Here is a 21,845-nt window from a genome sequence, read left to right as displayed (position 1 = left end):
ACTCCTCTGCCATCTTTTCTGTTGGCCAAAGAGATACAGGAATTTATCTGTCTGAAATGCTCTCAACGAGTCTAGATGTACTGCATCTCTTGCTTTTCCTTGTCTAACCGATGTTTCTGTTTTTGTAATAGATGATTCAACACGTGTTCCTCTTGGAGAAAACAAGGACTACATTAACGCTAGTTACATTAGAGTAATCAATTCTGGAGAAGAATATTTTTATATTGCCACCCAAGGACCACTGCCAGACACCACAGATGACTTTTGGCAAATGATTTTGGAAAATAACTCTAATGTTATTGTCATGATAACCAGAGAGATAGAAGGTGAAGTTATCAAATGCCACAAATACTGGCCCATTTCTGTGAAGAAGCCTTTGGAATTGAAAAGCTGCTCTATCTCCCTGCAGAACTACCAGATACTGCAGTATTTCATCATTCGGATATTTCAAGTTGTGAGGAAGTCTGTAAGTTTCTAAAAATCAGTATCGGATATATATTTTATTATATAAGCACAGGTATCAGGACGAAAAGTTATGGGTAGGGAAGGATGTAGATTGGAGATGCTTGTTAAATAACTTATTTTTACTTCTTTCTGGTACCAGAAGCTAAGACACCACCACTTATCCTTGTGCCTAACCAAACTCTGTCTGAAGAGAGGAAACCATTGAAGGGGGACAGTGGGCAAGGAGAGCAAGTACTGGCAGTGGCTGATCCTGCATCTGCCCAGTGTGATGGGTGTATATGGAGTCCCTCAGGCATACTAATCACTGTGCCAGGCATTGTCAGTACTGACTGAGTAGTAGAGAGTGTGGTTTGCTCACGGATACTTCCAGTTACTGTGTTCAGTGGTGATACTGAAGTTTGTATGGAGGACTGGAGGGTTTAGAAGGGAGTACTTAGCATCACTTGGGGTTTTGGGGAAGGTTTGCTGGAGGAGGCGACATCTGGGTTAAGAATTACCCTAATGAGAAAGGTGGAAAGAGGAGGTGGGTGTTCAAGATATAAAGTAGCATGGGGCATGTGTAAGGATATGGAAACAGTTACATGTTACTGGAATGGAAAACCACAATGCCAAGGAGCAGCGAGAGATGAGATGAGGCTCTAGAAATTGAGTAGGGACAAGTTAGAACATAAAACACCTTGGGCTTCAGCTAAGGAACCCAGCTTTATTATGAAGGTAATTGGGGGACATTGAAGAACTTTAGTAAGAAGGTGCCACATGCAGCTATTTAAGTTTAAATTATATTATTTAAACTTATATAAAATAACCAATTTGTTTCTTACTTGCAGCAGTCACATGTTACTAGTGGCTGCCATATTGGACAGCACAGATGGGATGTGTTGTCTGGAATAATTCATAGATTTTTTTTTCTCTAATAGACTAGGAAAATAAAAAAGGAATAATTTATAGGAGAAAGTGATGAGTGACATTTCTCTAAGTGAATTTATTAGCAAGTGATACGTGTATTCAACAAGACTGAAGGGGATGGGAGTTAAACAAGAAGCTTGAAAAAGTGATGGGCTTGGAGTCATCAGCAAAGAAGTTGATTGGAGCACAGACAATGGGCAGGGAAAGGGCTGCTGGAGGTGCCGAGGTCAGAACCCAACATTTGCAAATGCAATAAAATATGCAACTATGTGATTTTCTTCTGAGCAGCCTAACCATGGGTTTCTGTACACAGGTTATGGGACTGGCCCTGGGTGGGACAGTGTCCAGAATATGTGGCAAGAGTCAACTGATAAAAGGAGTTGACAGTTTGTAAGAGAATGATTCAGAGAATTAGTCATGGAATCTTAATTTAGGGAGATGGATGGAGTCAGGGGCCAGTCACCTAGGAGGAAATGGAGGATGCAAAGGACAGGAGAGCTCCATTTGGTCACATCATTGTAGAGTTGAAGTGAAGCACAAACACAAGCTTCTGGTCAAAAAGTGATGGTGAATACTAAGACCTGGAAGATGCTTGATACTGGACATAATGAGTACTTGTTTGTCCAAAAAGTGGTCATCACTGTGGAGACCAGAAGAAAGGAGTGGGTCTCCTCTGCAAGAGAGAAATAAAAGTATTGTGATATTAGCATGTCTTTTGAGCTGCTGAGACCCAGAACTTGTCCTGGGTGATATCAGAACCTGGGAAAGGGAAAGGTCAGGGTCTTCCGTGACTGTTGTAGATCAGGCAGGAGGTTTAGCACTGGGTGATAGTAATGAGAAGATGAAGCTAAGAGGGATGACACTCAAAAGGAAGAGAGGGTTTATTCAAGAAGAAGAAACAGTGAATTGGAAACAGGAGTGGGCAGTGGAGCTGGGGCACGGGCAAACAGGCAGTCTTGATCAGAGAGGCTGCAGAAAGTAAAGTTCCTGTGGGAGGCAAGGTAAAGAAATGGAAAAAAAAAACATCTAGGGAGGTGGTTAAGGTTTTCTCACAAGATCACTGTGAGATGGGAGACCTGAGTACAAAGGGAGAAGTTGAAGAGGGATGGGGAATGATGGACTGGAGGGAGGAGTATGAGGAGGGCTAAAGCCCAGAGTGGGGAGCAGGGACGTCAAGAATAATAATGGCTGACATAGATGCAGAGCTTGCTGGCTGTGTGCTAGGTATTGTGTTTGCTCTGCATACCCGGGGATTTGCCCGATCCCTCATTCCCCTAATACCTGTTGATTCCTTCCTATTAACCAGGTACTATGTCAGGTGCTGGAGATATAAAGCAGACAGTCTCAACTTTTAGAACATTACAGTCTAGTGTGGAAGGAAGATACCAGCACATTATTTCCAAATGACATGTGATACATGCTATGGCAGGAGAAGGCAGCATGGTTGGAAAATATAGGCCGGGTGGGGGCACAGATGAATGATCTATCTGCAAGGAATCAAATCCTGAGTCCACTTATGCAGTCTTGGCTGGGTTGGGGGAGCATAAGATGGTGGCCTTTGGGCTGAGGCCTGCAAGATTGGAACCAAGTGGCTCATGTTTGGAGAATATACAACAGAGTTCCTGACTTCCTGGCACTGGGTCAAGAAAGCAGTAAGGCCTACTTCTTGGCAGACTTTCAGTGGTCACCAGTAGCAGGAGAGACTTAGTGAACTATGTGATAGCCTGAGAGTTATTCTAAAATTCATGCCTTCACAGTATTTTCAAGTAATATTTTCATCATTGAGTTTCATGTACTAATGATTCAAACTTGAGTTTCCTATTTGGAACTTAGAGGGAAGCAGAAAGGTAGTGAGAGACCCCTCCTGAGTTTTTTCATGTGTGTCCTCAGGGAGATAAAATGAGGGATTCACATTGGGAAAAGGGAAGAGGTTGGGTAAACTCAGAATGTTTTATCTATGAACTTTGAGAAGAGTTTTATGAATCCACTTCCTGGGAGTTCAGTGCAAGAGTCAGGGCCACAGTCCACTCACATGGTCATTAACCACCTTGTCCTCATAGCCAGAGTAGACTGCTGTCTCCCAGTCAAGCAACTTGATAGCACCTACCTATTTTAATTGAATTTAATATCGTGATATTTAAGCTAAGATAGATTGCTATTCTACATTATTCCTAACATGTTAGGCCATCTTTGGGGTTCTTGTTTTTCCTTCAGCTTCATAGTGTGGAAGAAAGATGGATAGATTTGAATTCAAGAGGCCTACATGATTATCCCAGATCTAACTATGTGAGCCTTCTGACCTAGCATATATCTCTCAATCACTCTAATCCTTACTTTTTTATCTGTAAATGGAGGATAAAATAGTGCTACCTCCCAGGATTGATGTGAGGATTAAAAGAGGCAATTCATCTGAAGTTCCTGGTACAGTACCTGGAACATAATAAGTGCTCTATTCATGTTACCTGTCAGTATTCTTATTTTTTTATTGTATTATCATATGGCTATTTTTATTATTATTAGTGAGATCTCTAATATAAGAGATTAATAAATCTGTTTTCTCTCCCTCTCCCTTTCCTTCTCTCTCCCTTTCTCCTACCCCTTTTCTGTGACTCTCATTTCTCAACAGACAGGAACTTCTCTCTTTGTAAAACACCTGCAGTTCACCAACTGGCCAGACCATGGCACTCCTGCCCCAGCAGAGGGCTTTATAAAGTATGTTCGTTATGTGAGGAAGAGCCACTTGACAGGACCCATTGTTGTTCACTGCAGTGCTGGTGTGGGCCGAACGGGGGTGTTCCTATGTGTGGATGTTGTTCTCTGTGCCATTGAGAAGAACTTTTCAGTAAGTGTGCAAAATAAGCAGATAAACCCGTGTTAATACACACTCTGCTTTAACAGCCTTCTAATAGCTGAAGGCTAATATTTGGCCTTCAAGAGTGACTTAGTGAACAGATATGAGCTTCTCACTTAACCACTGCAGGTTCCTGGAGGTGGTTGTCAGGGTTCAAGTACATAATGCAAATGAATAGCTTAGAACATAGTATACACACAGTAAATGTGAGTTCATTTTCCTCTTTCTGCCCTCCACCCAACCAGTACAGGGTTTCCAATCATTCTAGAGAGTGTCGATGAAGTATGCCTATTTTTAATTTCTCATCCTCTCTAAAACCCAGTGTTTTTTAATATATAAGATAAGGATAATAATATTTTGGGGTTTGAGTCAATCATTAACAATTCTTTACTTTCCTCTTAATTTAGAACCAGCTAAGAAATAGAGACAAGAATTAGAGATATGATAATTATACTATTACCTTTATTATTGATTAAACTGATTGGGGAAAGTTGCTTCAGATCTGTGGTCAGAAAGGCTTACTTCCTGAACTCTTTCTCTGTGTGTAGAAGTGAGGAGGGGAAGACATATATTTACTTACTAAGCAGCAGGCCCTGGGGGAAGAGTGACTTGTACTATAAACACTCACAAGGAATATGAAAATGCCCTTCTTAGTCATGTGAAAAGGAAGCAATGGGGCATCTCCCCTGGCAGACAAAGTCTATAGAGATATGCTGTTGTCAGGACAAATGTCAGACTCTTCTCTCTCAGACTTTATGTCACTGTACCCCAGCAGTGACAGGCTCTCCCTGTGACAGCCAATGGGTACTGGATCTCACTATCCTCAAGCTATATTATATGGGAGGAAAGTAACTCCAGGAGGACAGAGGGAATTTTCTTCTTCTCAGAATCTCGAGCCCAAACCCTCTTAGCATTTCACCATTTCTAATTTGGTGGTGGCCTCTTCCTGAACTGGGGCAACGCTGGTCAGTTAAGCCAGTCAGGACTCCTCCGGGCCATGAGGTTGAGAATGAGAAAGGAATGGGTTTCCAGAGCAGACTCAGAGCTTTGTTAAAAACAATGAATATAAACTGGGTGCTCCCCCACCCAGAAAAGACAAATGTTCACAAAAATGCTAAAAGTTTGCGTCTGATGTTATCTATTCCCATAACTAATATTCGTTTATTCCTTTAGCAGAAAATGCATTCATGTAATTTTTCTTTTATATATATTTTCTTTTTTTTTTTTGCATTTTTCTGAAGCTGGAAACAGGGAGAGACAGTCTGACAGACTCCCGCATGCGCCCGACCGGGATCCGCCCGACCGGGATCCACCCGGCACGCCCACCAGGGGGCGATGCTCTGCCCACCAGGGGGCGATGCTCTGCCCATCCTGGGCGTTGCCATGTTGCGACCAGAGCCACTCTAGCGCCTGAGGCAGAGGCCACAGAGCCATCCCCAGCCCCCGGGCCATTTTTGCTCCAGTGGAGCCTTGGCTGCGGGAGGGGAAGAGAGAGACAGAGAGGAAAGCGCGGCGGAGGGGTGGAGAAGCAAATGGGCGCTTCTCCTGTGTGCCCTGGCCGGGAATCGAACCCAGGTCCTCCGCACGCTAGGCCGACGCTCTACCGCTGAGCCAACCGGCCAGGGCCTCTTTTATATATATTTTCATCATAATTTCTTAAGTAGTTTATTTATATTTATCTTTATTTTATATCCCTTGTAGAAACTGTAAAGACAGTAAATATTATATTTCATGACCTGAAGGAGAATTGTTTTTCCCTACATTATACCTTCTTTAAATTCTAAATGTGTTTTCTAATAAGTCATCTGTCAGTTTAATTGACAGTGTTTTCCTTTGCGGTTCATAAATGATACATTTTGCAACCAAGGATGCTTAGGCCTGACCAGGCGGTGGTGCAGTGGATAGAGCGTCGGACTGAGATGTGGAGGACCCAGGTTCGAGACCCCGAGGTCGCCAGCTTGAGCATGGGCTCATCTGGTTTGAGCAAAGCTCACCAGCTTAGACCCAAGGTCGCTGGCTTGAGCAAGGGGTCACTCGGTCTGCTGTAGCCCCCCCCCCCCCTCGTCAAGGCACATATGAGAAAGCAATCAATGAACAACTAAGGTGTCGCAATGAAAAACTAGTGATTGATGCTTCTCATCTCTCTCCGTTCCTGTCTGTCTATCCCTCTCTCTGACTCTCTCTCTGCCTCTGAAAAAAAAAGAAAAAAAAAAAAAGGATGCTTAGAGTTGACAAAATATTGTGGTTCCAAAATAGGAAATGCATCCGTTGTTTCCTTATTGGCTTTCCAGAGAGCCTTGAACTGTCAGATATTCTTATTGATGGCCCTCTCCATTCCTTTAAGAAATCTTGTCCACCAGAGCTACTCCAAGTGAGGTCTCGACCCAGCATCAATCTGTGATGCCTGTTACCTGCTGCAAGATGAGTTTACAGAAATGGAGAGCAAGCATTTAGAAACATTCAAGGTGCTCTGATATATTGCTACACCTTTCAAGAGCATGACCAGCTTTTTGGCGGTGTTGAGTGGGTATAGACCAGTATGCGTATTGTAGAACTCATGTGGGGAGTCTCACATGCTGTGAACTGTGTACCAACCACATGTGCCTGGACAAGTTGTGACCACTGACATTTTAGGATTAGTTTATTAGTTATAACTCTAAAGGATTGGAAATCTGAGAATATGTAACTGTTTCCCTTCATTAATTGTTATTTTTATGGCCATTTTCATTTATAATCAAGTGTGCTTAAAAAAATCCCTGAAATCAACTCCCAGGCAGTGGGCCAGGAGACACCTGATTGGTGGAGTTGCTCCTGTATCAGTCAGGAGCAAAGCAGACATGTAGTCTTTGTTCTCCTAGCTGGATGTGGTGCTGGTGCCCAGACCTATTTCATGCCTGGGGCTCATGGAAACAAAATTCCCAAAACACAAAGAGGCTCTGAAGTTCAGTGCCCTCTACAGAACTTTCCCTCTCATCATCTTCAGAATGCAGCAACAGTTGTTAATTGTCAATTACCATATGATCATATAATGAAGGGTGTAATCCCAAATTTTACATAATTAAAATTCTTACAACACCACTAAGTGCATCACCAGTTTAGTGCATCTGGAAGGTTTATGTTTCCTTGATGAAACTGTGCTTGATTTACCTTCGGGCGTAAATTCTTTAATCCATGTAACTACCTTAGACTGTTTTCTGCTCACTGCAGCTCTGCTACCAGAACATCATCCTATGCAAAACTTGTTTACAATGTGGTACTTTGCATTTTTATACAGTTTAGAACTAGTTGTGTTTGTTAGTAATTACACTAAAAAAAAAAAGAATTCTTTCTTTGTATCTCATCATGTTCAAATCACACATATTCTGAAAGAATCTCTATGTAAGCAATATCTATACATTCATTCATTCAGTTTCAATGGTAAACAATTGACTACTTTTGCTTCATAAATTAGTACCACTCCATATCATTAACCAGCCCCTGAATTCATCAAGCTGTGGTGTCATTAGAAAATGGTACTTTAACTTTTTTGCCACATACAGTAGTAAGCAGAAGTAGGCTAATAATAATAAATAATATAATAATTAATAACTAATAATACAAGAATAAACTTTCATGTACTTATAATATTGAGTAAACCTACTTTTGCCAATCTCTGTATTTACCCAATATTTTCAAGAAAATGTCTTTAATACAGTCTTTTATTGTCATCTTAACAACTATATGACTTTTTAGTCTTAGCAATTCAAAGTGTTATTTTTAAGCCTGCAGAGCATTAATACTACATGTGAAATATTGAACATCAGTTTCTGTTGGCTATTTTATTCAATATTTTTAAAATAATTCTTTTGTCTTTGAAATTATCTTTTTTATGTACAATTAATATTAATGGTTGCTTTGTTTGTTAGCCAATACATCTTTGCAATTAACACAAATGTGGTTTTAGCAATTCAGTTATTCATGGCTGTACAACTCCCTATGTGAGGAATCATAATTCCAGTAAAAGTGTCATGAACATTTTTGGTCTGTGTTTCTCTGCAGTCACTTCTGTAACATCATTAGTGTAATCACAACAGCTGTGTTCAGAGAGCTATCTTTTCTTGACAAGACAGTCCTGTGAAGCTTGTATTGCCATCAGTAAATTGAGGTTAAATAAATACAATTTTATTTCCATAATTTTTCTAATCTTAAATCATAAATTACCAATCAGGCATGAGGTTTCATTTTATCAATACTTCCTTTGATGGATCATGCCTTTGGTTTCCAAGTAATCTCCAGCCTACGTCCCAAAGGATATTTCCTCTGCTGTTTTCTGAAAGTTCCTTAGTTTTATGTTTTACATTTAAGTCCATAACCCATTTTAGGTTAATTTTTGTAAATGGTGTGAAGTTTAGGTCAAAGTTGACATTATTTTTCTTTTTTAGACTAGCCTATAGATGTTCAATTTTTCCAGCACTGTTTGTTGAATGACTATCCTTCCTGCATTGAATTGCTTTTGCCCCTTTGTCAGAAATCAGGAGGCATGTTTGTGTGGCCCTATTTCTGATTCTGTAGTCTGTTCCATTGATCTATGCATTTATCCTTTGCCAGCACCACGCTTTGGATGACTGTAGTTATGTAGTAAGTTCTCACATTGGGTAGAGTGATTCTTCTCATGTAAAAATTGTTTAAACGATTATAGGGTATGTGCCTTCCCATATAAATTTTATAATTAGTTTGCCTATGTCTACAAAAAACCTTGCAGGGATTTTTATAGGAATTACTTTAAGTCTAGATCAGTTTAGGAAGAACTGACATCTTTACTATCTTGAATCTTTCAAGTATATGTCTATCCATTTATTTATGCCTTCTTGATTTCTTTCATTAGCACTTTCTCATTTTCAGCAGACAGATCCTGCGCATGCTTTAACTTATTTTATTTTATTTTCTTTGGAGTGAGGAGGGTGAAAGGACAAGCTGCAGATCTGGAGGTACTGTAAGCCATACATTCAACAATGGTCTTACATCTAGCATATATAAAGAGCCCTCCATACTCAATTGTTTTAAAAATCCCTAGATCTATCCAGTTATAAAGTGGAGAAAAGACATGAACAGACAGTTCACAAAAGAGGATATATAGATGACAAATATGCACATGAAAAGATGCTCAGTTTCATTAGCCTTTAGTAAAACTCTATTAAAGCTATAATGAAATATCCCTGGACATCTATCAGAAAGGCTAGTATAAAAAATAGTTATATAAAAAACTTCATCAAGATTTGAAAAAACTGGATTAATCCTGCATTACTTACGGAATGTAAAACGGTATACTCATTCTGGAAAATAGTGCTACAATGTCTTAAGAAAAAAAGACAACTAAACTTAATCATATAACTACAACAATAGTACACTTGAGTATTTATCCCAGAGAAATAAAAACTGAGATTCACACAAAAACCTGTGCACAGATATCCATAGCAGATCTATTCATGACAGCCCCAAACTGGAAGCAGTCTCAATGTCCTTCAACAAGTTGATAGTTAAAAACTGGTACATTTCCAGATTGTAGAATACTATTAAGCAGTAAGAAGGGAAGAACTATTAACATACACAATAATTTTGATGGGTCTCAAGGCAATTATGCTAAATGAAAAAAGTCAATTCCAAAAGGTTAGATATTACATTATTCCATTCATATAATCTTCTTGAAATAACAAACTATAGCAATGGAGAATGAATTGCTGGTTGCCAAGGGTTATATATTCTGGTGCATGGGTAGTTCTAACAGATAATATCAGAAAGTCTTGTGGCATAAAAATTATGCATCTTGACTGTGGTCCAGTTACATGAATTTCCACATATGATAACACTGCACAGAACTACACACACACACACTCACAAAAGTTTGCATATAAAATCAGCAACATCTGAATAAGCTTTGTGGATTGTACCAACATCAATTTTTTGGTTTTGATATTATACTATTGCTATCTTGGAGGGTATAATTTGGGGAAACTGGGTGAATGATAAGCAAAATTTCTCTGTACTTTTTTTTTGCAACTTACTGTGTATATGTAATTTTAATATAAAATTTTTAAGGCTAAATTAAAATTTAAAATTATAAAAACAAAAAGTTATAAAAATAAAAGAATGTTTACATTTTCTCTGATTTTTATATAATTTGGGGATATGATTGACAAACCTTAAAATTTTCAGGTGTCAGCATAGTTTTGCTGTATGAGATTGGTCCTCAGCTAGTACCCATGTGACTCTCCAGGCAAATTTAGCAACACCCTCGTTGGTCTATATATACACTGTCCCACTGATGACACTTCTTGATGCTGTGCCAGTGTCAGGTTGTCATAAGAATTTCTAAGACTTATGTCTAGTTTCTGAACTCATTGCATGTGGACCAGTAACAGCCTTCCACAGACCTGCACCAGCTCAGCGACTATACCAGACAGGGCACCCTGTGTACATGTGCAGAATCTAGTGCTGAGCCAGCTGTTGCTCAGGGTCTCCATTTGAGTTGAGAGGGCTCTTTTTATTAGAAACAGCTGTGCTACTATTGTGGCCAGAAAAAGAGTCTTCTATGCTTCAGGCTTTTCCAGAATTATAATGCTGCTTTAAGTTCTCTCTTTGGAGAACAGAAAAGTATACACAGGGGAAAATTTGTTGTTATTTCTTTTGGAGAGTACTTCTTGTTATAAATGATTGCTTCCTGCTTTTTCCTGGAAACCCATTTAAACAAGTCTTCCTTATCCATTAGGATGAGGCTAAAAACAGTATAATTTCTTATGACTGAAAATGAGACCTTTCTGGTTAAATCTTGACATCTCTTTTACTGGAAAGCAGTATGGAGTGCTCATTTGGTCACAACCTGTGGGTTTATGCTTTTCCCCTATATGGATAATATAAAATCATTATTATCCTGTTGCAGTTCAATATCGGAAATATAGTGGCCCAAATGAGAGAACAACGTTCTGGCATGGTTCAAACTAAGGTAAGCTCTCACTTCATAAATTCTAATTTGAAGAATAATGACTATAAAATGAACACTGTGTAACACATTACAATTTATAAAACTCTTTTACCTATATGATTTCACTGAATTCTCACTTTGGAGGTTGACATCAGTTTTGCTCTGATATTACTGATGTAGAATTCAAATTCAGGACAATGTCATCTGTTCCTGTCATAAGGTCATTCGGATGGCAAGTGAAGGAGCCCAGATGGAGACCAAAGTCTCCTGTCACCCAGACACAAGCTTTGTCCATAAAGCTGAGTTATTTAAGTAACATATCTCAACTTATTTTTTATAAAGTTATAGATAGCAATCCTGGGATATTTACTTGCCACGAAAGTATTAAAACTATTGACACGTCATAAAATGATATTATTGTCATAGGTTAATCATTAATCATTGGGAGGGGGGGTTAAGAGAGTATGGAAATGAAAACAACCCCTAAATCTTTAGGTTGACCTGCTTTTAGGCCAATATTGAATAATATGAAGGATTTCATTTGAACTAGTGTTGTCTGAGAAACCTGAGGTTGTATCAAAAAAAAAGTTTGCTATATCCAGGGAAGATATAAGGACACAGAGAAAGTCAGTTTATATTTTATTTAGTTAAGCCTTTAGTTCTAGAACTACATTATTGTGATCATTTATCTTTCTGATGTATTTTTTAAAATTTTTGTTTATGTAAATAAGTTTTTAGTTAAATGTTTGCTCTTTTAGGAACTTAGCCTTTGTGGTTGAAAATCACAAATGTGTTTTCTGTAAGTGGATATTGGTATTCAGTTACTTAACATTCCGTTGTTTTTTATATGTGTGTCCATAGGAGCAGTATTACTTTTGTTATAAAATTGTGCTTGCAGTTCTTCAGAAGTTTGTGACTTTAGATTAACAAAGACTCATGTTGCCTCACACTTGAAATTACCAAGAGTCTTGCAGCTGCCTCGGGAAGGACATGCCCATACTATGTTGAAGGGCTTTGCTTATGTGTACAATGTGCTTTCTTGATGTATCTTTGATTTTCTTTCTGACAACTCCCTAAAGACAGCATCATTTGGTTTGGTGTGAACAATGTTTACATACTGATTTTACTTAGATAATATGAAAATATCCTCCCAGATTTTCCAATGAAATAAAAGTTACTTAAAACAACTGTAGCCTATTTGGTTGAAGGGATTCCAGAGCCCAATAAAGGACTTGACCTATATTTATTAAGATTTATTTGCAAAGACAGCTAAAGGTAGCTGAGGATTTCGAGGACCTTATAAAGCCCTGATTCTGGGAATACGTAGGTCCAGTAAACTTCACATTATAACTTCTTACAGGTATTTTCAGGACAAATATTTATCCATGTTAATTTAACTAGAATCTGCACTTTTAGCTGGTATTTGAATAACGATTCACTAAAGAGTCCCATTAGGGTGGTTTAACTTGCTCTGCAAATTGGATTCCATTTTCCTATACTTCCACACTCCTATGGGACCTCAGAGGACAAGCTGCCTTTCTAGAACCACTGCAAAGGGACCTGTTGGTTTGGGAAGCATTTTGTAGGCGGCCAGAGTTCCTCCTCTCCATCACATGAGCATGCTGAGAACAGTCCAAAACTAAAATAAAATATTTATATAGACGGTCCAAGAGGAAATCTGTGCCTGGCTTGAGTGTTCCCTATCCCACCCTAACACTTAACATGTTAGTCGGCTTCGGTGAAAGCAAATATTACATTCTACTTGCCTCTTACTTTTTCCCTTATGCCAGATATATTTTCAAACTAAGATCTATGATAGTTATTTTTTCCTACAGAGGCCCATTAAATCATTTATTTTTATTACTTCCCCATCTCTGCTGTAACATTTAGAAGTTGGTTTTGGGAACCCAATTTTTGAAAACCAAATTTATAGTTTTAAAAACAAAAACTTCCATATTTTGTTTTTGAAAAGATTGTGGCCATTATTACATTCATCTTATTATAGGACTTTGCCTCATACAATTACAGTGATATTTTATCAAGGAATTTTAATAACCATTTAGACTTGATTATAAGCTATAAGGCAATTGACACATGTCTTTGTACAGTGTCACTAGTGCAGATCAGAAACAGATCAGAATATTCTGTGTATTATATATAGAAAATTTCTAATATTAAGCTGTAAATCTTGAATTTTTAAGAGGCTTATAATGTTCTCTTGGCTGAAAGAATATTTGAATTGAATGAATTAAAAAATTGATAATTTTAATTTTAAAACTAATTATATGCCAGAAATGTATTTTATATCAAATGAAATAGAAGATTCTACCTATTTACATTGTTCATCTAAATAATAGTCTATGAAAAACATTAGTTTAATTTTGATGATTGGCCTTTAATATTTGTATTCCTAATTTTTCTTTCTGTTTCTTTGTAAAATGATATAATATACAACAGTATTCTTGAGGATCGCATACTGTTATTCAAATTAAAATGTTTACAATGTATTGCCTGTTGTATTTTTATTATTTGGGCCATAAAATATTCTTGTAAAGAAAAATTCTACAATTTTTGATAGTGAGCATGTCTTTCTTTAATATGTGCCTCATATTTTTTATAGCTGGACTAATTTTTAGTGTCTTTAAGGAAATTAGATAAGTAAATATGGGAATATGGATTGCATTTGTTTTCATTTTATTTTTGGAAAGTGAATTTCAAATTGAAAACTATTAAAAATTGAAATGCTAGGTTTCATACCAACAATAAATCAATTTTTGCCTAGAATATGAATAGGAAACTCCCATTGACACTTTAATGCTTATTTAGGGAAAATTTAAAAATATTTACATATAAACATATATGCGTTTATTAACTTTCAACTTTAAATACATATTTTAAAAGTTGTATGTGCTTGGTGGACTTATTTGTTAGACCAAAGCTTTTCAGAAATAAACACTGTAGATTTTATTTGCTTATAAGCCTTAGTAATTTTTTTCTTTGAACCTTTTACCTCAATCTGTGTAGAACATTGGTGAATTTTCAATTTGGTTTACATTTACTATTCAAAGGTCATTTCAGTGATTTATTTTTACTGAAAAATCTCAAAGGAAACAACTCTAACACAAAAAAGTGTTTAATTTTCTACTTAATTTTTCTTAATTTATGGGAAGAATTTATTTTTTTCTATGTTGTCTAGAACTTCAAGTAAGTGAATTAGAAGATTTGGAAGGTATTCATTAAATAAAAACAGGTCAGTGGTATTCAGTGGGGTGATGGATTGCTCTTTAGAGTACCATATTTCCCCATGTATAAGATGCACCTTTGGAGTGACGTCACGGAAATGGCGCCGTGAGAAGCGCGTCCGACAGCTCTCCCCTAAATCACAACAAATTTATCAACTAGAAACAGAAAAATTTATCCTCGGAGCATTCCAGAGTTCCACACAAACTGAAAGCAAAAGGAATGTTATCACTTGAATCTGAGAGACGAGGGTGTGGAGGAAGCTACCGCAGCAGCGACGCTCATTCAAGCCGCGAGGGAGTGCGCCTGCGGTGAGTCAGCCCATATACTTGGGAACCGCGAGCCCCCGCGAGCCGCGGCAGCGAGCGGCCGCCGCGAACCGCCACCGCGAGCGGCCGCCATGAGCCACCGCGCGCGCCCGGTCCGGTTGAGCACCGCTGACGTTCCCAGTGGCCCGCACACTGCGAGTGGGGGTCGCCGGCCACCGGTGCCCGGAGCGCCCCATTCGCGCACGTGCCTTGGGCATTCCACGCGCCCAGGGCGCCCTGCTGGCCCGCACACCCAGGGGGCTCCATTATCCTGTGCCTGGTGTGGTCCAGCCGCCAGCGGCGGGGAGAGAGGGAGAGGCTTGGGAGATTCTCTCCGTGGGCGGGGCACCTCACCCAGCCATTCAAGCTAACAATCAAGCGTTGGGGGAGGGGCGCGCGCAGGCAGCCTAAAATACCTTCGGAAGCACAGCTGCGACCCAATCACTGAAATTAGCTTAACCCATAAAATCTGCGCACCCTCGGTTCTAATTGATAAGATCTCTCTCAGTTCAGCGATCCAAGACAAGAGGCGTGATATTTTTTAGTGCCTCTCGCTAAAGGGTCGGGGGCAACTTCTGATTGATAGAGCCTCCATATTCAGGGGTAAACGCTAACAAGAAGGACTTGGCAGATAATAAGGTCTATACTACACTAGTCGTAGGCAGAGACTAGTGCCTCTTCTTCCCTGCAAAAACAGGCTACAAAGTGTGGAAAGCCTGGGTTGAGAGGTCCAACTAAATGATAGGCGCTGAACAGTCACCTTGACAACAATTGACTCCCACCCCCGCCTGATTACACTGGAGGCCCTGACTCTCAGAGCCTTTCCCAAAGCCTTGCACTGAGTGGGGATAGAGTGGGGATTTCCCAGCTCTTTGAGCCTCTTACTCCCCAGGCAGAAGCAGTTGCAGCCTTATAGCTGGATCACCAGGCTGCTAATTCAGAAAGGGAGGACTAGGAGAGAGAATCCAGGAAAGCAAACTCTCTCATCGTTGGACCCTGCAAACGCCAACAAGCCTTTACTTCCAGCAAGACTAAAGCCAATTATATGACATTGCCATAGAATCCCATCAACTGCAAATCCCTACCTAAGAGTGACACAGGGGCAGAGCCTGGGGTACAGAGTCACCGACCAGGAAGAGGGAGAGAAAAGAAAAAGGAAGAAGTTAACCTCTCAAAATCAAGAAAAACCCACAGACTTTACAACTTGATCCACTAATTTTTTTTGTTATTGTTGTTGTTTGTTTCTTCTATCTTTTTGCCTTTATTTCCTCCACCTCGGTCCTTCTATTCTCTGCCCATCTTATGCTTCCCCTTTCTTGAACTACACTACCCATGAGTGTTGCATTTTATTTTTCTTCTTCATCCTCACCCTCCTTTAAGGTTATACTCCAAAACACTTAACTCTCACTCTCTCCTCTTTTGTTTTTTTTTTTTTGTCTTGCTTTATTTTGTTTTTTTCTCTTCCTATTTTATTTCTTCCTTCGTTTTTCTCTTTTTCTTATTTTTTCCTTTCTATTCGTTTTTTCTTTTCTCATTTTACTTTCCTCCTATATAATCCTCAATCACGAACAAATTAGTTAATTTGGGACTCAAGGCTTTTTTTTGGCTTTATTTCTCTTTTTTACTTTTGTTTTTATTTTTTTTCTTGTTTGTTTATTTTTGTGGCATTTTGGGTCCTCCCAACCCAAGGTCTCCATTGTATTTAGTCTTCGCTCCACTTAATACAACCGATTTCTACTTATTATTTTTATTTTTTCTTCTTTATTATTCTTTTTTGGTCCTTTTTTCTGGTTCCCTCTTATCCCTCTCATTATATCCCTTAGTTGACCATCACTTACAAGCAAATCATCTTATGCTTGTCTAAGATTTTCTTCATTTTTTTTTTTTTTTTGCATTTACTAGGTCCCTACTCCCTTTTTTTGCCCCTTGAACTCTTCACCCCAAATCAGGCCCTCCATTATAGGCACAATATTTCCCTGAGGAGGGGAGAGGAGGGAAAGAGAAGAGAGAAAAAAAGGGGGAAATAATAAATTATTACTGTTTTTTTTTTGTGTGGGGTGTTTTACCTTTTTTTTTTTTTTTTTCTTTTTACTCTTTATTAATTCTAATTAGTGCTATCAATAAGACCACCCTCAGATGCCGATAAGAAAGAGGAAATCGAATATTATGGATACAAAAGAAAGAGAGGTAACACAAATAGATGTGGAAAAATCTATGGAGAAAAGACTTAACATATTGGAAGCCTTGGAGCTAAATGACAGAGAATTTAAAATAGAAATGTTAAAAATACTCAGAGATATACAAGAAAACACAGAAAGGCAATATAGGGAGATCAGAAAACAACTCAATGAACACAAAGAATATATTACCAAGGAAATTGAAACTATAAAAACAAATCAAACAGAAATGAAAAACTCAATTCACGAGCTGAAAAACGAGGTAACAAGCTTAGCTAACAGAACAGCCCAGATTGAAGATAGGATTAGTGAAATAGAAGACAAACAACTTGAGGGACAACAGAGAGAAGAAGAAAGAGACTCAAAAATAATAAAAAATGAGAAAGCCCTACAGGAATTGTCTGACTCCATCAGAAAGAATAACATAAGAATAATAGGTATATCAGAGGGAGAAGAGAAAGAAAATGGAATGGAGAATATACTCAAACAAATAATAGACGAGAACTTCCCAAGCCTGTGGAAGGAACTAAAGCCTCAAATTCAAGAAGCAAACAGAACACCAAGTTTTCTTAACCCCAACAAACCCACTCCAAGGCACATCATAATAAAGATGACACAAACCAATGACAAAGAAAAAATTCTCAAGGCAGCCAGGGAAAAGAAGAGTACAACATATACAGGAAGGCCTGTTAGATTATCATCAGATTTCTCAGCAGAAACTCTACAAGCTAGAAGAGAGTGGACCCCAATATTTAAAGCCCTGAAAGAGAGGAACTTTCAGCCAAGAATACTATACCCATCAAAGCTATCCTTCAAGCATGAAGGAGATATAAAAACATTCACAAATACAGAAAAGATGAGAGAATTTATCAACAGAAAGCCCCCACTCCAGGAAATACTAAGGGGGGTTTTCCAACCAGATTCAAAGAACAAAAGAAAACAACACCACAAGTAACAGCTCCACCAAGAACACAATAAAACCAAACTTAAACTGTGACAACAAAGGAAAAAAAGGGGGGAGAGGATGGAGATTAACAGTAGCAAAGGATGATGAAGTGCAGAAATACTTATAAGATAGGGTACTACAATGAATATGGTAGGTACCCTTTTCATTATTTAATGGTAACCACCCTTAAAAAAACCACCACAAAAACACTTGACTTAAAAAAGTTAGCAACAGAGGAAAGAAGTATGGAACACAAACAAACAAAAACAAATGATAGAAAAACAAAAGAGAAGAATCAAACTAGATACAAAACTAACAGAAAGCAATTTATAAAATGGCAGTAGGGAACCCACAAGTGTCAATAATTACACTAAATGTAAATGGATTAAACTTACCAATAAAAAGACACAGAGTAGCAGAATGGATTAAAAAAGAAAATCCAACTATATGCTGCCTACAAGAAACACATCTAAGCAACAAGGATAAAAACAAATTCAAAGTGAAAGGCTGGAAAACAATACTCCAAGCAAACAACACCCAAAAAAAAGCAGGTGTAGCAATACTCATATCTAATAATGCTGACTACAAGACAGAAAAAGTACTCAGAGACAAAAATGGTCATTTCATAATGATTAAGGGGAAGTTGAATCAAGAAGACATAACAATCCTTAATATATATGCACCAAACCAAGGAGCACCAAAATATATAAGACAGCTACTTATTGACCTTAAAACAAAAACTAACAAAAATACAATCATACTTGGAGACCTCAATACACCGCTGACGGCTCTAGATCGGTCATCCAAACAGAGAATCAATAAAGATATAGTGGCCTTAAACGAAATACTAGAACACCTGGATATGATAGACATCTACAGGACACTTCATCCCAAAGCGACAGAGTATACATTTTTCTCTAGTGTACATGGAACATTCTCAAGAATTGACCATATGTTGGGCCACAAAGACAATATCAGCAAATTTAGAAAAATTGAAATTGTACCAAGCATATTTTCTGATCATAAAGCCTTGAAACTAGAATTCAACTGCAAAAAAGAGGGGGAAAAACCCACAAAAATGTGGAAACTAAACAACATACTTCTAAAAAATGAATGGGTCAAAGAAGAAATAAGCGCAGAAATCAAAAGATATATACAGACAAATGAAAATGAAAATACGACATATCAGAATCTCTGGGATGCAGCAAAAGCAGTAATAAGAGGAAAGTTCATATCACTTCAGGCCTATATGAACAAACAAGAGAGAGCCGAAGTAAACCACTTAACTTCACACCTTAAGGAACTAGAAAAAGAAGAACAAAGACAACCCAAAACCAGCCGAAGAAAGGAGATAATAAAAATCAGAGCAGAAATAAATGAAATAGAGAACAGAAAAACTATAGAAAAAATCAATAAAACAAGGAGCTGGTTTTTTGAAAAGATCAACAAAATTGACAAACCCTTGGCAAGACTCACCAAGGAAAAAAGACACAGGACTCAAATAAATAAAATCCAAAATGAAAGAGGAGAGATCACCACAGACATCATAGAAATACAAAGAATTATTGTAGAATACTATGAAAAATTATATGCCACCAAATACAACAATCTAGAAGAAATGGATAAATTCCTAGAACAATACAACCTTCCTAGACTGAGTCATGAAGAAGCAGAAAGCCTAAACAGACCAATCAGCAGGGAGGAAATAGAAAAAACTATTAAAAATCTCCCCAAAAATAAAAGTCCAGGCCCAGACGGTTATACTAGTGAATTCTATCAAACATTCAAAGAAGACTTGGTTCCTATTCTACTCAAAGTCTTCCAAAAAATTGAAGAAGAAGCAATACTTCCAAACACATTTTATGAGGCCAACATAACCCTCATACCAAAACCTGGCAAGGATGGCACAAAGAAAGAAAACTACAGACCAATATCTCTAATGAATACAGATGCTAAAATACTAAACAAAATACTGGCAAACTGAATACAACAACATATTAAAAAAATAATACATCATGATCAAGTGGGATTCATCCCAGAATCTCAAGGATGGTTCAACATACGCAAAACGGTTAACGTAATACACCATATCAACAAAACAAAGAACAAAAACCACATGATCTTATCAATAGATGCAGAAAAGGCTTTTGATAAAATACAACACAATTTTATGTTTAAGACTCTCAACAAAATGGGTATAGAAGGAAAATATCTCAACATGATAAAGGCCATATATGATAAACCATCAGCCAACATCCTATTAAACAGCATAAAACTGAGGACTTTCTACCTTAAATCAGGAACAAGACAGGGTTGTCCACTCTCTCCACTCTTATTCAACGTGGTGCTAGAAGTTCTGGCCAGAGCAATCAGACAAGACAAAGAAATAAAAGGCATCCATATCGGAAAAGAAGAAGTAAAGCTATCACTTTTTGCTGATGATATGATCCTATACATCGAAAACCCGAAGGACTCCACAAAAAGATTATTAGAAACAATAAACCAGTACAGTAAGGTCGCAGAATACAAAATTAACATACAAAAGTCCATAGCCTTTCTATATGCCAACAATGAAATATTAGAAAACGAACTCAAAAAAATAATCCCCTTCACGATTGCAACAAAAAAAATAAAATACCTAGGAATAAACATAACAAAGAATGTAAAGGACCTATATAATGAAAATTACAAAGCATTGTTAAGGGAAATCGAAAAAGATACAATGAGATGGAAAAATATTCCTTGTTCTTGGATAGGAAGAATAAATATAATCAAAATGGCCATATTACCCAAAGCAATATACAAATTTAATGCAATTCCCATCAAAATCCCTATGAGATTTTTTAAAGAAATGGAACAAAAAATCATCAGATTTATATGGAACTATAAAAAACCCCGAATAGCCAAAACAATCCTAAGGAAAAAGTATGAAGCTGGGGGCATTACAATACCTGACTTTAAACTATATTATAGGGTCACGATAATCAAAACAGCATGGTATTGGCAAAAAAATAGACACTCAGACCAATGGAACAGAATAGAAAGCCCAGAAATAAAACCACATATATATGGTCAAATAATCTTTGATAGAGAGGCCAACAACACACAATGGAGAAAAGAAAGCCTCTTCAACAAATGGTGTTGGGAAAACTGGAAAGCCACATGCAAAAGAATGAAACTGGACTACAGCCTGTCCCCGTGTACTAAAATTAATTCAAAATGGATCAAAGACCTATATATAAGACCTGAAACAATAAAGTACATAGAAGAAGACATAGGTACTAAAATCATGGACCTGGGTTTTAAAGAACATTTTATGAACTTGACTCCAATGGTTGGAGAAGTGAAGGCAAAGATAAATGAATGGGACTACATCAGAATTAAAAGTTTTTGCTCAGCAAGAGAAACTGATATCAAAATAAACAGACAGCCAACTATATGGGAACTGATATTTTCAAACGACAGCTCAGATAAGGGCCTAATATCCAAAATTTACAAAGAACTCATAAAACTCAACAACAAACAAACAAACAATCCAATAAAAAAGTGGGAAGAGGACATGAACAGACACTTCTCCCAGGAAGAGATACAAATGGCCAACAGATATATGAAAAGATGCTCAGCTTCATTAGTTATTAGAGAAATGCAAATCAAAACTACAATGAGATACCACCTCACCCCTGTTAGAGTAGCTGTTATCAACAAGACGGGTAATAGCAAATGTTGGAGAGGCTGTGGAGAAAAAGGAACCCTCATTCACTGTTGGTGGGACTGTAAAGTAGTACAACCATTATGGAGGAAAGTATGGTGGTTCCTCAAAAAACTGCAAATAGAACTACCTTATGACCCAGCAATCCCTCTACTGGGTATATACCCCAAAACCTCAGAAACATTGACACGTAAAGACACATGTAGCCCCATGTTCATTGCAGCACTGTTCACAGTGGCCAAGACATGGAAACAACCAAAAAGCCCTTCAATAGAAGACTGGATA

At 37.9% G+C, this 21,845-nt stretch overlaps 1 protein-coding gene and 1 non-coding gene across 3 annotated transcripts; both read left to right on the top strand.

The window, feature by feature from the left end:
• The first annotated feature begins 271 nt into the window (after positions 1-271).
• PTPN20 (protein tyrosine phosphatase non-receptor type 20) lies at positions 272-12,107 on the top strand. Of its 2 annotated transcripts, XM_066242951.1 has the most exons (4): positions 272-466; positions 3,998-4,213; positions 11,139-11,201; positions 12,042-12,107. In XM_066242951.1, the coding sequence occupies exons 1-4, from the start codon at positions 272-274 to the stop codon at positions 12,105-12,107; spliced, it is 540 nt and encodes a 179-aa protein (XP_066099048.1). The 2 variants fall into 2 exon arrangements, with proteins under 2 accessions (XP_066099048.1, XP_066099049.1); XM_066242952.1 differs by lacking the exon at positions 3,998-4,213.
• On the top strand, positions 6,987-7,129 carry LOC136313821 (small nucleolar RNA SNORA48). The gene has a single exon (XR_010727248.1). It is a non-coding gene; the product is annotated as a small nucleolar RNA SNORA48 (small nucleolar RNA).
• Positions 12,108-21,845: the final 9,738 nt, after the last annotated feature.

The sequence above is a fragment of the Saccopteryx bilineata genome, chromosome 9 (assembly GCF_036850765.1).
Source record: "Saccopteryx bilineata isolate mSacBil1 chromosome 9, mSacBil1_pri_phased_curated, whole genome shotgun sequence".
Lineage (NCBI taxonomy): Eukaryota > Metazoa > Chordata > Mammalia > Chiroptera > Emballonuridae > Saccopteryx > Saccopteryx bilineata.
The sequence above is the reverse complement of the archived record's forward strand: the minus strand, read 5'-3'. Positions and strand labels throughout refer to the sequence as shown.